This window comes from Conger conger, chromosome 19 (assembly GCF_963514075.1).
Source record: "Conger conger chromosome 19, fConCon1.1, whole genome shotgun sequence".
In the NCBI taxonomy this organism is placed as follows: domain Eukaryota; kingdom Metazoa; phylum Chordata; class Actinopteri; order Anguilliformes; family Congridae; genus Conger; species Conger conger.
This window is the reverse complement of record NC_083778.1, coordinates 21,982,253-21,995,476: the sequence shown is the minus strand read 5'-3', so window position 1 is coordinate 21,995,476 and position 13,224 is coordinate 21,982,253. Positions and strand designations below refer to the sequence as shown.

Here is a 13,224-nt window from a genome sequence, read left to right as displayed (position 1 = left end):
CGGCCTCTAACTGAGTTAAAGACACCTCATTACAGTGCCGTGGAACTCAATTTTACTCCAACGTTCACAACTTCTCGCACCTGTATCTTCAAATTGCCTTCCACATCGAGACAAGGGAGAATAAATCTCAGCTCTAAGTACGGCAGTAATGTAATGAGGCATTAATAAATTATATGCACTTTTTTTTTTTTTTTTAAAGAAAGAAAACGGCTGCAGTCAATCTAAGAGAGTGCTTTCCGAGATGAGGCAGTTAACCGGCCATCGGCAGCCATCTGTAGATGTGCCACGGGAAACCCTGAACGACTCCCCCCACAGTCACGTTATCTTAACACGCCTTCACAGGGCACTAGAGACAGCCAGTGCAGAGCAGTGGGAGCCAGCCCAGTTCCTGGACATCCACCGCCCTGTAGGCTTTCACTCCGGCCCTCGTCTGGGCATCCACCTCCCTGTAGGCTTTCACTCCAGCCCTCGTCTGGGCATCCACCGCCCTGTAGGCTTTCACTCCGGCCCTCGTTCAGCAGCCCGAGATCTGCGCTGAGCTGCTAATTAGCAGAGTCGGGTGTGACAGATTAAGGCAGGAATGAAAGCCGACGGGGTGGCAGAGCTCCAGGAACGGGGCCGGTCTCCGCCGCTGTGGAGGCGTCCCGTGCGAGATCCCATTTCACTCTGATGGACTGTGTTGACAGCCACTGCAGTGGCCCTGGCAGGACTGTTTTGTCCTTATCTGTTCAACAAGCCCTGTGTGTGGCACTGAAGACAAACAGTTTGACAGATGCCCTGCAGTGTCCAGTGCAGTCATGTAGACAGAGCCGACTGGGACCGCACTTAAAAAGCCACAGCTAGACTGTCACCATCAGTGGGTGAATTATTTTTGAAGAGAGTTAAAGTTGCTCCAGCAATAAAGGCTGGATGACAAAGAACACTCATTGATCCGGTGTGATCGCGATGCGTTTGCAGTGCGATGACATCACAAAGCCGCTGATGACTAAGAACACTCATTGGCTCAGTGGTTACTGTGATGCAATCGCAGTGTGATGACATCACAAAGCCGCTGATGACTAAAAACACTCATTGGCTCAGTGGTTAGTGTGACGCAATCGCAGTGTGATGACATCACAAAGCCGCTGATGACTAAAAACACTCATTGGCTCAGACTTCATTGTGATGCCTCTGCAGCGTGATGACACCACACAGCTGCTGTCGTGTGGTCAGGTGATGGTGGTTGCCATGGCGCGTTGGGGGAGTTTGGGCAGTAAATACACAGTGCTTTAACAGACACTCTAATCGGGGATGAGGGAGGTATTGTTTACAGAGAGGCTCTCGTGTTCTTCCACGTGCACACGCGTGTTCAGCGCCACCCCCACTCAACAGGGGGACACCGCGTGAGCGTGCCTGGGTTTGCACGCGTGTCTGTGCACGTGTGAGCAATTACATGTGTTTTTAGCGTGTGTGTGTGTGGTCAGACCAGTGTTACCAGTGCTAGACGCAGTTAATCCCTCTAAAACAACAACTCAACTCACAGCCACATTTGAACCCAAACAGAAAAGAAAGGTCTCTCTCGCGGCTCCCATGTGGCCTTTTACAGTAATGAACAACCTGCTTTGATCCCAGACAGTGAACTTAAATATTCATAACGCTCTTGAAAGAACTGTGTCATGATATTGCGCTTGGGGGGGGAGTGGGGTGGGGGGGGGGTGTCAGCTTGAAAGATTTAAACTTCCAACCTCCTCGTTCATTGCGAGCAGACTACTCCTGAGACAGGCAGAGTAATGTCACATCGCGTTTCTGCCATAAACAGGCCCGCCCTTCGGAGTCGTGCGGATCAAAGCTGCACGCGTGTATTTGAAACATTCAGACGCAGGGTCGTACGGCTGCGCAGTGCTGTCAGCACCTCGGACAGCGCCCGCCAGGGTACAATCCGGTTGAGCAGATTAATGAATGGATTCGCACACGCTTGAAAATTAATTAAATTGATCACTGCTACTATAATGAACTGCATCTTCGCCGCATCAGTGCGTTCGCTCCGTGTTAACCGTGACCATGAAATTAAAGCCGCAAAGCTCCAGCGTTACCCCAGGCCGTCGTGTGGTTACTAAAGAATGTGTCTCATTAAAAGTTTTCAGGAAAAAGTTTTTAGTTCGCATTATTTTTAAAAGCCGGGGCTGATTATTAAGTTCAAACTGAATCGATTAACGTCAGCTTTTAAAAAGCCATGCTTCTTCGTTTTTCATGGAAAAGCTCGAAGGAAATTTCGTTTTGGTTTCATTTTATTCAGTTGGCTTTCTTTCCAGCGGAGAACTGCATTTCATCTAATGCAGTGAATTGAGATGCGTTCACAGGAAACTGGAAGTAGCGCTGTCCTCGTACTACTTATAGCAGCGCAGTGAGTGCGCGAGCGCGGCTTGGGCATCGACTACGACTAATGAGGTAAACTTGGAAATGGCGACGGGCTCCGCCAATCAGCGCTCGCAGCTCTCTGCCAGCGTTGAGTATCGTGTGATTGAGTGGAATGAACACAGATGCGCGAGTGGAAATTAGAGCAGCAAACTCAGCGCGCGGGGCTCAGATGGTTAGTTTTTCAGGTTTATCTGCACCTACCCCAGTGTTGTCATGGTGACAATGGTGTACCAGAAAGCCGCGGGGATGCTGGTGAACTTGCTCGCCGAGGACCCTTTCTCGGCGTAGAACATCACCGTGGCGAAGATGATGATGGCCATGGTGAGCGAGAAGAGCAGGAATCCCAGCTCTGACGCGCAGCTCTTCAGCGTGTAGCCCAGGATGCGCAGCCCCGCGGAATGCCGGGAGAATTTGAAAATCCTGAACACGCGGAACACTCTCAGAGTGACGAACGCCCCACTCACGTCCTCGTTGTTGGTCATGACCAGCCCGATGTAGTAGGGCATGATCGCGACCACGTCGATGACGCTCATGACACTTTTAACGAACTTGTATCGGCTGGGCGCCGCTAGCAGACGCAACAAGTACTCGACCGTGAATATCATGACGCAGGCCGTATCCAGGCAGAAGAAAGCCAGGGCGTAGCGCTCCCCACAGGACACCTCCTTAACTCGGTTGGGTGAGGCGCCGCAGGGCACCGTCTCCACCACGTTGGCCATGACGGAAACCGCGATGAAAAACCCAGTGACATAATAGAAGACCAGCGCCATTGTGCTGGTGTGCGGGTTCTCAAAGGCGCGCCACATGGTCTCCCGGAAGGTCATATCAGGCGGCACCAGATCAACATTGTTGTCATTGTCTTCGTCGTCCTGGATCCTCTCGGCGTTCTCGCGCCGCCGGTCCTTGTACTCTTCATAGCAGCAGTCCCCGATGATCTCCGAAATGATCCCAAAGAACGCCAGCTCCTCGTCGTACGCGGCAATGCACTCGTGGCGCGGGTAGTGCAGCTTCCCCGTACGGTAGAAATTAAGGATGTGACGGAATATGTCAGGATCTCGGTCAAAGAAGTATTCGTTAGTTTCCTCGTGGAAAAAGAAATCCCGTTCCGTGCTCCCGAGCAGCGTGTCCGGGTACCGCTCCAGGGTGTTCCGCCAGGTCTGGAACTTGGTCCCGCTGACATTGAGGATGATCAGTCCGTCCTGTGGCCTCCTCTTCTCCCGGGGGGGCGACGGCATAGGGGCGCTGGCCACGGGCATCCATCCTATGGCCGCCGCCCGGGCGAAGGGAAGCCAGGCGGCCACTCCCGCTGCCATGCCGACCGGCTTTCCGCGCGCTGATCCAGCTGAAGCGGGCTGAGCCGATGAGGATTTCACTCTCTATCCGCGTGGCGGAGAAAAGGCATCTATGGAAACAATGCAAGACCGACACGGTCAAAGATGCATAACTTCAGGAGAACCAGTGAGGATTTAGCAATCATTGTACCAATGCGTTTTTCTTCATGTATTTTATCTATTTTATTTGAATCACGAAAATGTGCAGAAACCACTGTGAATACCGTGTCCCACCAAGCGCATCCAACCACCCACTGTTTCCCATAAATTGAATTCTGTCTCTTGCATCTGGGAGACAGGCGAGCAGTAATTATCTTGAAGATTAGAAACACAAGCTCTGTAATAGACTTCCGATGCACGCGAATACAGAGGGGACGTTGGCATCCCTGGCTCTTCTTAAGAAATTGAACTAGAAACTCTAAATTCACTTCCAGTTAAACACACAAACCACAGTTACTCACCTCTGCGTAGAAATTTAACAAAGATGCTTTTAGTTCTGATGTTCCACGCCGTTCCGCAGATAAACGCGTGGGCTCGTAGCCCGAACAGTACTTTATCCACGGTATCAGCGAATTACTCTCCGGATTTTCGGAACGGCACAGCAACAAGTTCAGAACAAATTTTGATCACGCCCTACGATTCCGACGAAAGGCTTCCGCACAACCAAAAGGCACGGCTATTCGCTGCCTTTTACGCGCCGAGGAGACGACCTTCCTTCCCACGAGTGATCTCCCTCAGCGACGTTGCCAGTGTGAATCCCTCAACTGATCTCACAGCGACCGAGAGACCACCTCGACATGCAGACACAGCCGTGCTGAGAGCAGGCGGACTCAAAGGACAAAAAAAAAGAAACCCACGGCGACCTATCAGTGTGAGAGCTCACCAGCTCTAGAATACAAACAGCTGCCGATAACCAGAAAAGCAATTAAAGCAGCCTCTTGTCATAAGGGTCATGTAACTAATATGTAAAACCGCTAATTGTAAATTGGATTGGTTCTCGGAATATCCTCCCGGTTTTTACTCCGGTTGGAACGTGCCACTGCAGTAAAAGCAGAAGTTCCTCTCCGGTCTGAACGCCGTGGAGGCGTGTCACGTGCCACAATGCACTGTAGGGCTGCTTACTGACACAGGTTTATCGTTCAATTAATTAAACTATGCGCAGAGGTACGCGTCTGAATATGCGCAAGAAAAGGGAGTGAGCGGGTGAGTAGAGAAATAAATAATACATGTTCGAGGTAACATGAATTACAAGAAAATCCAAAATCATCCAACGTTCCAGACTCTTAGCTCAAAACGAGAAAATCACAAACAAAAAGATTAGTCTGAAAACACCAAGATCCTTAATAACAAACAGAGCACAGAAGCAACGGCAAGGTCAAATGATGGCAGTGTACAAACTGTTAATTTTGACAACTTATTTGGAGGAAATACACGCTTGATACGACACCACTAGATGGAGACAGTCTTAACGCACGGAGAGTCCCGTTTCAATCGGCCCCTCCGAGCTGAAATGCAGAGCCGCACAGATCCGCACGCCGCGCACAACCAACTCCCCACGGTCCCGATCACCCAGGGGCTGCAGGCATGTACGTCCACTGGACACTTCATGAAGTAGACCTGTACACCAGCCTGTTAATGCAAATATTTCATCATGTGGCTGCAACTAAATGCATAAAAGCATGCAGAAGTGGTCAAGATGTTCAAGCAGTTTTTCAGACCAAATGTCAGAATGGGGAAGAAATGCAATCTAAGTCACTTTGACCGTAGAATGATTGCCGGTGCCAGACGTGATGGTTTGAATATCTCCGAAATTGATCTCCTGGGATTTTCACAATACAGGAGAACAATACCAATAATTCTTCAAAAAAAAAGAAAATAAAAAAGTCTAATAAGTACCTCATAAAGTTCTCACTGAGTGCAATTCGTCGCATTGATCCTGTGATGATACGACCTCAGGAACAAAATATTATCACCCTGACTACAACTACTGTGTGCCAAATTACAACTGAAATCAGCACTAGTAACAACACTTGCGTTATATCAATGGAACTAAATATAGATGCTATTAATAGAGGAAGGCGCCCGTGCAAATGGATGATCTGATCTACGGGTTCCACCGCGTGCAGGGCAATTACTGCAGCGACCGCTATACACGCTATAAGCTCGTTTCAAGCGTTTAATTTGCATAGATCGGTCTCCACTTGCAGTGTGAGGCGCTATAATGAAGTCAAAAGAACACTGGTACATTAAAGAGGACAGAGGCGTTAGTCATTCAGATCGTCTTATGAAGGCAAGAGCAGGGCACGGCCTCAGTACAAGTCAAGTAGCCGTTTTGTTCGTTATATTCTGATTATTTATTTATTTTTTTGGCGTTTCAAACGAACAAACAAATAAATTAATTCGTGTGTTGTTATTGTGTTGTGCGTCTAAAACCCCCAACCGCCTATGACGCACAGCCTTTCTGCGCTGCGGGCCACAGTCCACACTGGCCGAGTCCCAGTGGCCCGGGATTCAATACCAGAAGCGGGAAATGTGATTGCACGGGTCCCAAGTGTTTCACAGCATCGGCTACGCTTCGCCTCACAAAATAGCACTTTCGACTTTCCCCAATCGAATGGGATTTCTTATAGGCTACGTTCACATGGTGTGATTTATAAATATACATAACAAACTGTCAAATTAGACCAACATGACTGATCGATTTCAATACAACTGGAGGCCAAGAAATGTAAATATGATGTCAAGGCGCCAGTTTTGCAGCAATCTAAGCTGTCCGTCAGGTTTGATTAATGTCCAATTTTATTTCCATTTTGTTTGACGGGCGAGCGGTCATTACGTACAGCGCGCGGTGCAGGGTTGCGGGTAAATATAGAGCAACAGCCGACGAGCGTACACGCCTGCATCTGGCGTTTTTTTCTTAATTACAACAGCAACAGCTTTCGCACACTCCTCGCCACAGCGGCGCTGGCTTCCAAGATAACGTCGAGTGAGAGGCGCGTGGCAGGCAGAACATCTGCTGCGCCTCGGCTGAGAGTGTGACGTCGTGGATTCTGCCCCTGAGGGTGTTAAATTGTAACCTCGTGTGGGCCGGTGGGGATTCCGGTGCTTTTCAGCACCACGGACAGCGACCATATGTCGGTAAAGTGCGACAGCCAAACAATGTACATAAAAATTTCACGCCCCGCCACGGTACGGTACCAAATATGCGAAAAGAATCCAGTCAGTGGCCTCTTGCACGTATACAGGACAAACACAACCCAAACACCCCCCCCCACCCCCCCACAGATCTTTACCAAGCACAGTGAGCACTTCATTTCAGAGAATAACTATTGAAAACATGCTTCAGTACATCAATAATATTATTTTACGCAACCTTAATTGGACCCAGTTTAGATTTGGCCATTCGTTTTGTCAAGGGATGCAAGCCATCAAACCGATGGGCACTATAAATCTATACAACTGCAAAATCAATAGTCCAAGAACGGAAGAATATTGATTGTCTGTCTGTCTGACTGACTGACTGACTGACTGGAGTAGCATTATTCCCCTGCCGTTCTGAGGCCAGTGCGTTAGGGGAGATGTGACCAGCTGCATTCACATAAGAGCAGCGCCCTGCTGCAGAAATGGCCGGCATCTTCTTTGAGCTGAGACCCGACAGAGTGAAACACTTCCTGTGACTTTTATTCAGCTCTGAAGAGTCATTTGTGAGGCGCACCAACACTGAGTGCCAGCAGTCCTGTGGCATTTGTCTTCCATTTTCTGTGTGGAAATATCAAATCCAGGCAAACCGCCATCTTTTGACAACCGACAGATACAATATCTGGTGATGTGTCTGTGTAAAACCATGCAGAACAAAATACGATTCCGATAACCGACTGGAAATATTTCTGTCATTTTAATACTTTTATCTCTGAGCACATTGTATATTTATAAGCAAGCGAATGAAAACAACACAAAACGGAGCGTTCTGAAATAAAACGGTGTGAAAATGTGTTTTGAGCCACAGTATATATTACACTAACACACACCAACTTTACAACATCACCGGGCAATTACAGCCACATTTACAGACAGTCCGTTAACGAGCACACACACACACACACACACACACACACACACACACACACACACACTCACACACACACACACACACACACACACACACACAGTGCTAGGCCTCACCTTGACCATTAATTGGTCACCCACTTATATGAGGACTGAGTCTACTCATGGTCTTAAAGAATATTGAAATGATATTTAATACAATGTGTGACACGATAAAACAAAATGGCCACAGCACAGCAGCAGCCCTCAGTCCTCTGGGAAAGGCACTTTAGTTTGTTTGCCACGACAGAATGAAGCCACTGAATGCTCACCCTTCCTGGTTACTAGCTTGCCAATAAGGGTGTGCAGGACCATTGTCCGTCAATGCATTTTAAGTTCCGCTTCAAGCGAGGACACTCATATTTCAAATGATTTCACAAGGTGATGCCAAGAGCAGGCTTTGCCCTCCAGAAGATCAGGTTCCCAACAGGAGCAGGTTCTTTTAGGTTTGAGACCACAAAGAGACCTCAAACCAGTCGCAGATCTAAAAATACGTGGAAGTCTAACAGCCCTCCAGAGGGACCTGTGGTTTTAACACACAGAAAACGCTCTTCCCCGTGAACTACGGCCACATATCACACAAGCACACGGCGGACGCGGTCTGCCCTGCTGGCTCCATCAGGAGCGCGCGACCGCAGAAACCCCCAGAGGAGCAGACACACAGAGACACGTCCCCTGCCGCTCGTACACTCTGACGCTGGCACTCGGGCTGTCAGAGCGCTGGGCGTTGAGAGCCCTGGAGCGCCTCAGTGCGGGGGCGGAGCCACGGACACGTCCGACGGGAGACGGACAGGCGGCCGCAGGGCGGTGCAGTCAGCCTCCTGCCCCTGTGTGAGCCTCCTGCCCCTGTGTGAGCCTCCTGCCCCTGTGTGAGCCTCCTGCCCCTGCTGTCAGCCTCCTGCCCCTGTGTGAGCCTCCTGCCCCTGTGTGAGCCTCCTGCCCCTGTGTGAGCCTCCTGCCCCTGTGTGAGCCTCCTGCCCCTGTGTGAGCCTCCTGCCCCTGTGTGCGCCTCCTGCCCCTGTGTGAGCCTCCTGCCCCTGTGTGAGCCTCCTGCCCCTGTGTGAGCCTCCTGCCCCTGTGTGAGCCACGCCGGTCTGCACTGATCAGGGAGCGACATGCGCTAAAGCACGGTGACCATTACCCACGATAAACCCCACTCTACGAGCAGGATCAGCCCTGAACGTGCAGCCCCTTAAAGAGTCACTGCACTCGCTGTTTCAGCCTGTTTCAGCCTGGCTCTTCTGCACTATAAGTAAAAAATGTGTTCCGGGCTGAGTAGAGTAGGTGTGTCCATCTCATTTGCATAAAGTGTTCTCTAACCAATCAGGTGCCGGCAGTGACCTGTAACAGCTGGCAAGCTGTTAAATTAATGAAACAGACAAATGTGTGGGCGTCAACAATTTGATTGACATCTATATATGACCTGCACTGCAGACCATAAATCTATACACAGCAGAACACACTTTTTCACCAGTTTTGAAGCCAAAATTATATAATTTCATGAATGTTGAAATAATGGCATGGGTTAAAATGTTTCAGGATTGAGTAGGCACACAAACACATTAACAGCTCAAAGAGTTTGTTCTCGGGCTGTGGGCTTTAATGACCCTTTAACTCTTCGGCTCTGACAGTAGGTGCTAACACAAGCTTATTTCACTGCTCTTAGAGTTTAGCCAGATTCACCGAGTTGCCAAAGGTAGAAAACTAGACTAATTTGTATGCGGCTTGCAAAATTCCCGATTTGAGTTTAAAGCAGGGCGTTTGGGTGTGAAACGTGTGTTTCTGGACTAAAGTTCTGTACTGTGGCGTGACCTCCAGCTCCACCGCAGGAATAAATCAGAGCAATTAACCTGGCGGGCTGTCAGGAGTCAGGCACGCGGGGATGAGGTAACTCCACCTGTGCTGCGCAGGTCAAGGTAAAGCTCTAAAATCTCACTCCACACACTCTGGCAGATGAATTCCATTAGAGTGCTAATATGCATGTGAGAATGTTCTGACCCGAGGAGCCAGGCGCTCGGTGTGAAAGGAGCCGTGGCTTCAGTGCAGGGGGAACAGAACAGCTGCAGCTGCACCGGGGCTGACAGACAACGGCGTGCAAGTGGCCCAACTCACAGAGCACACGCGTGCCTCTACACTGTAGCCATGGCAACAACGTGCACCTGCCTCCCATCCACATGCGGCACTGCACTGCACAGAAACACTGCACTGCAGACACACTGCACTGCACAGAAACACTGCACATCAGTCTCCACCAACACCCCCACAGAACACCCTAACCACAGTCTCTACCAACACCCCCATAGAACACCCTAAACACAGTCTCCACGAACACCCCCATGGAACACTCTAAACAAGCAGTCTCCACCAACACCCCCATAGTACACCCTAAACACAGTCTCCACCAACACTCTAAACAAGCAGTCTCCACCAACACCCCCATAGAACACCCTAAACACAGTCTCCACCAACACTCTAAACAAGCAGTCTCCACCAACACCCCCATAGAACACCCTAAAATCCGGTAATAAGCACCATCAGTAGAACTCATTACTGCCATTTTCATCAGTGATTTATAACACTGATATCATTTCATTTATGACAATTAGATCAGAGCCACAGACGCAGTTGTTGCCTCCGGGGGAGAGTGAGATGTGAACGGGAGCAGAGCAGAGAAGCAGCACTGAATGATATGCAGAAAGCCTTACCCCAAACAAGCACACAAAATAAAACACAGGCTTTATACGAGGAATGAGGGTTCGGCAGCCATTACACAGAGAAAATGACCTGCCTAAATTATTGTGGGGCGGGAGTATAAAGCATTTATTGGGATGTTCTGCGAATTTAACAGCAGTTCCCATTCATAACCAATGTGCCGTGCCCTCTCTGTGAAAAGCCCATCTCACTAATGGGACATATTAAAAAAGGTGTCTTGCGTTATTAATTCTCTGTTGCTATTTTAATGAGGACCATATTCGCCATTAAGGAAAAGACTGATATTACATCACATTCATTATTTTTTATATTTCTGCCAATTTGGCACCGGAAAGACATACACAGTGAAAGTGTAATATCTGTGTTTATAGATATTGATATTTATTCAGACAAAGTGTGGTGTTTGAGCTCACAGTGGCACTCTGCAATCCGCCGGTTACTCACTTTGATACCCTGTTCCCCGTGGGTCCACAGACAGGAACCTGATGGAGATATTCTGTTTGGCAGTGTGTCCTGTGTTTAAGGTGGAAACACAGAAGCCACACCCTCTGAGGTTTGGGACGAGCTCTCCCGATGAAGGTTGCCTCCTTCACGGTCACTCCGCCCCCTTTCCATCAGCACTTGCACCAGGCTCCTTCGACAGCCGACTTTAAGTTTCACTCGGTTACTCTGGAAAACATCACGACAACAGACTCTGTCCAACGACCAGATGATCGACTCTTGTGCCTTCTCTGTTTTGTTATTACAGAAGGTTCCACTTGACAGCGATGTATTTCACTATTTATGAATGATCCGAAACAGCCGCCGTCAAGGACGGAACATAATGGCCACTGGTATTTTCCCCGGCCATGCGTCTTCATAAATATTCATAAAATGAATCGCCGGGAGAGTCAGACTTCATCAGACCGCATCACAGAGCCGTGAATCACAGACTCGTCCCAACCAATCAAAAGATTTTGCCCTCCGTGGCAGAAGGGAATTCAGAAAAAAACAGAGAAGGTAAGACTGGCACCTGACGGAATCTGAACATGATGTAGCGCCAAGGAACATGATATAACACAAAAGCACATGATGTAACACAAAAGCACATGATATAACACAAAAGCACATGATATAACACAAAAGCACATGATGCAACAGGAAAGGATCGCAGAGCACGAGGCTGCATGGCTTAATGAGAGCCAGCACCTGGGCCAGGCCAAACTCAGAGCCGTCCTGCCAGTGAGGAGAACTCAAACACGTCCTGCTTCTGACTCACCACAGACTCCACCTCAGTGAGCCTCCTATAGATCTCATTTCTCTGGCCTTCCTTTTGGACAAAAGCAATATAATATTTAAAAGGTTATCTGTCTTTCTCAACTGGATGTCGCTCCATACGTCCATAAGGAAAAGTTATGTAAACTGCCAACCGGCATAATAACTAAAACACTATTGAGACCAATACTAGCACGAATGCTATTTTAACTCAAAGAGTGTGCTGTATTGCGTTGGCGTGATCTGGGGGTTGTAAAAGAGCATCTTTATCACTGTATCAGAGGGAGCACGGCCAGTTTGGTGATGGTGAGACCCACTGGTCTCAGTATTGGGCTGTGGTCTAGTGTCTGTCAGAGACACACACTGCATGGAAGCAGTGACACACACACAGTAAAGGTGAAGTGCTTGTATATGTTTATTTCACTGGTGGAAAGATAAACTAGGCTAAAATGTTTTTTTTCTACATTACTTTTGGCAGCCATTTTGTCTTCTAAATGATTTACAAATGTGTGGACCAAATCTGATACTGTCATGATACTGAGAGCAGCAGAACTATAGCCACTGTCATTGTACAGTGTGACGGTCCAGGGCACATTCTTACACACGCACATGCACACAGAGGCAGACACACACACACACACACACACACACACACACACACACACACACACTGTGTGAATGAGTCTGCATCGCCCACAGAGATTACGGTGTGAGGCCTACGTTCAGCTTGGCTCTGGAGAGAAAAGTAGGGCACGGGGTGATTTAGCTCTTTAAGCTAAACTGAGGGGATCATTAGCATTCCTCCGTGCTTCTCGGCGAGTTAATATTCAGGATGAAGACGCAGAAAGACAGATGCGGGAGGAGCAAGCAGAACACCCCACGCCGAGCGTCTCGCTGGAGAAACACACAATAACCCTCAAGGCTGAGCCTCTCGGCTCAGTGCTGCAGTAACGGCCCGGGGAACACCATCAGACACGTCTCTCAGCCCCCTCTCTCTCTCTCTCTCTCTCTCTCCCTCTCCCTACACTCACAGACACAGAGAGAGAGGGAGGGAGAGAGAGATAGAGAGAGAGAGAGGATGGGGAGGAGAGAGGGAGCGGCACAGGGAAGTGGTGATGAAGCGGGGCTCTGTGCTCAGTATTCTGGTGAGACGAGCGGCGGTTAGCGTTAGCGTTAGCCATCTGCCCTGTGGTATGGGCTGTGGTATGGGGGCTGTGGTATGGGGGCTGTGGTATGGGCTGTGGTATGGGCTGTGGTATGGGGGCTGTGGTATGGGCTGTGGTATGGGCTGTGGTATGGGCTGTGGTATGGGCTGTGGTATGGGGGCTGTGGTATGGGGGTTGTGGTATGGGGGCTGTGGTATGGGCTGTGGTATGGGCTGTGGTATGGGGGCTGTGGTATGGGGGCTGTGGTATGGGCTGTGGTA

At 49.2% G+C, this 13,224-nt stretch overlaps 1 protein-coding gene across 4 annotated transcripts in view; it reads right to left on the bottom strand.

Annotated features, from left to right (window-relative positions):
- LOC133119124 (potassium voltage-gated channel subfamily D member 2-like) overlaps positions 1–3,710 on the bottom strand; it is an 83,689-nt gene extending 79,979 nt beyond the window's left edge. For all 4 annotated transcript variants that reach the window (XM_061229551.1, XM_061229549.1, XM_061229550.1 and 1 more), the window contains exon 1: positions 2,599–3,710. In XM_061229551.1, the coding sequence (XP_061085535.1) occupies positions 2,599–3,710 (1,112 nt within the window). The remainder of the gene's footprint in view (positions 1–2,598) is intronic.
- Positions 3,711–13,224: the final 9,514 nt, after the last annotated feature.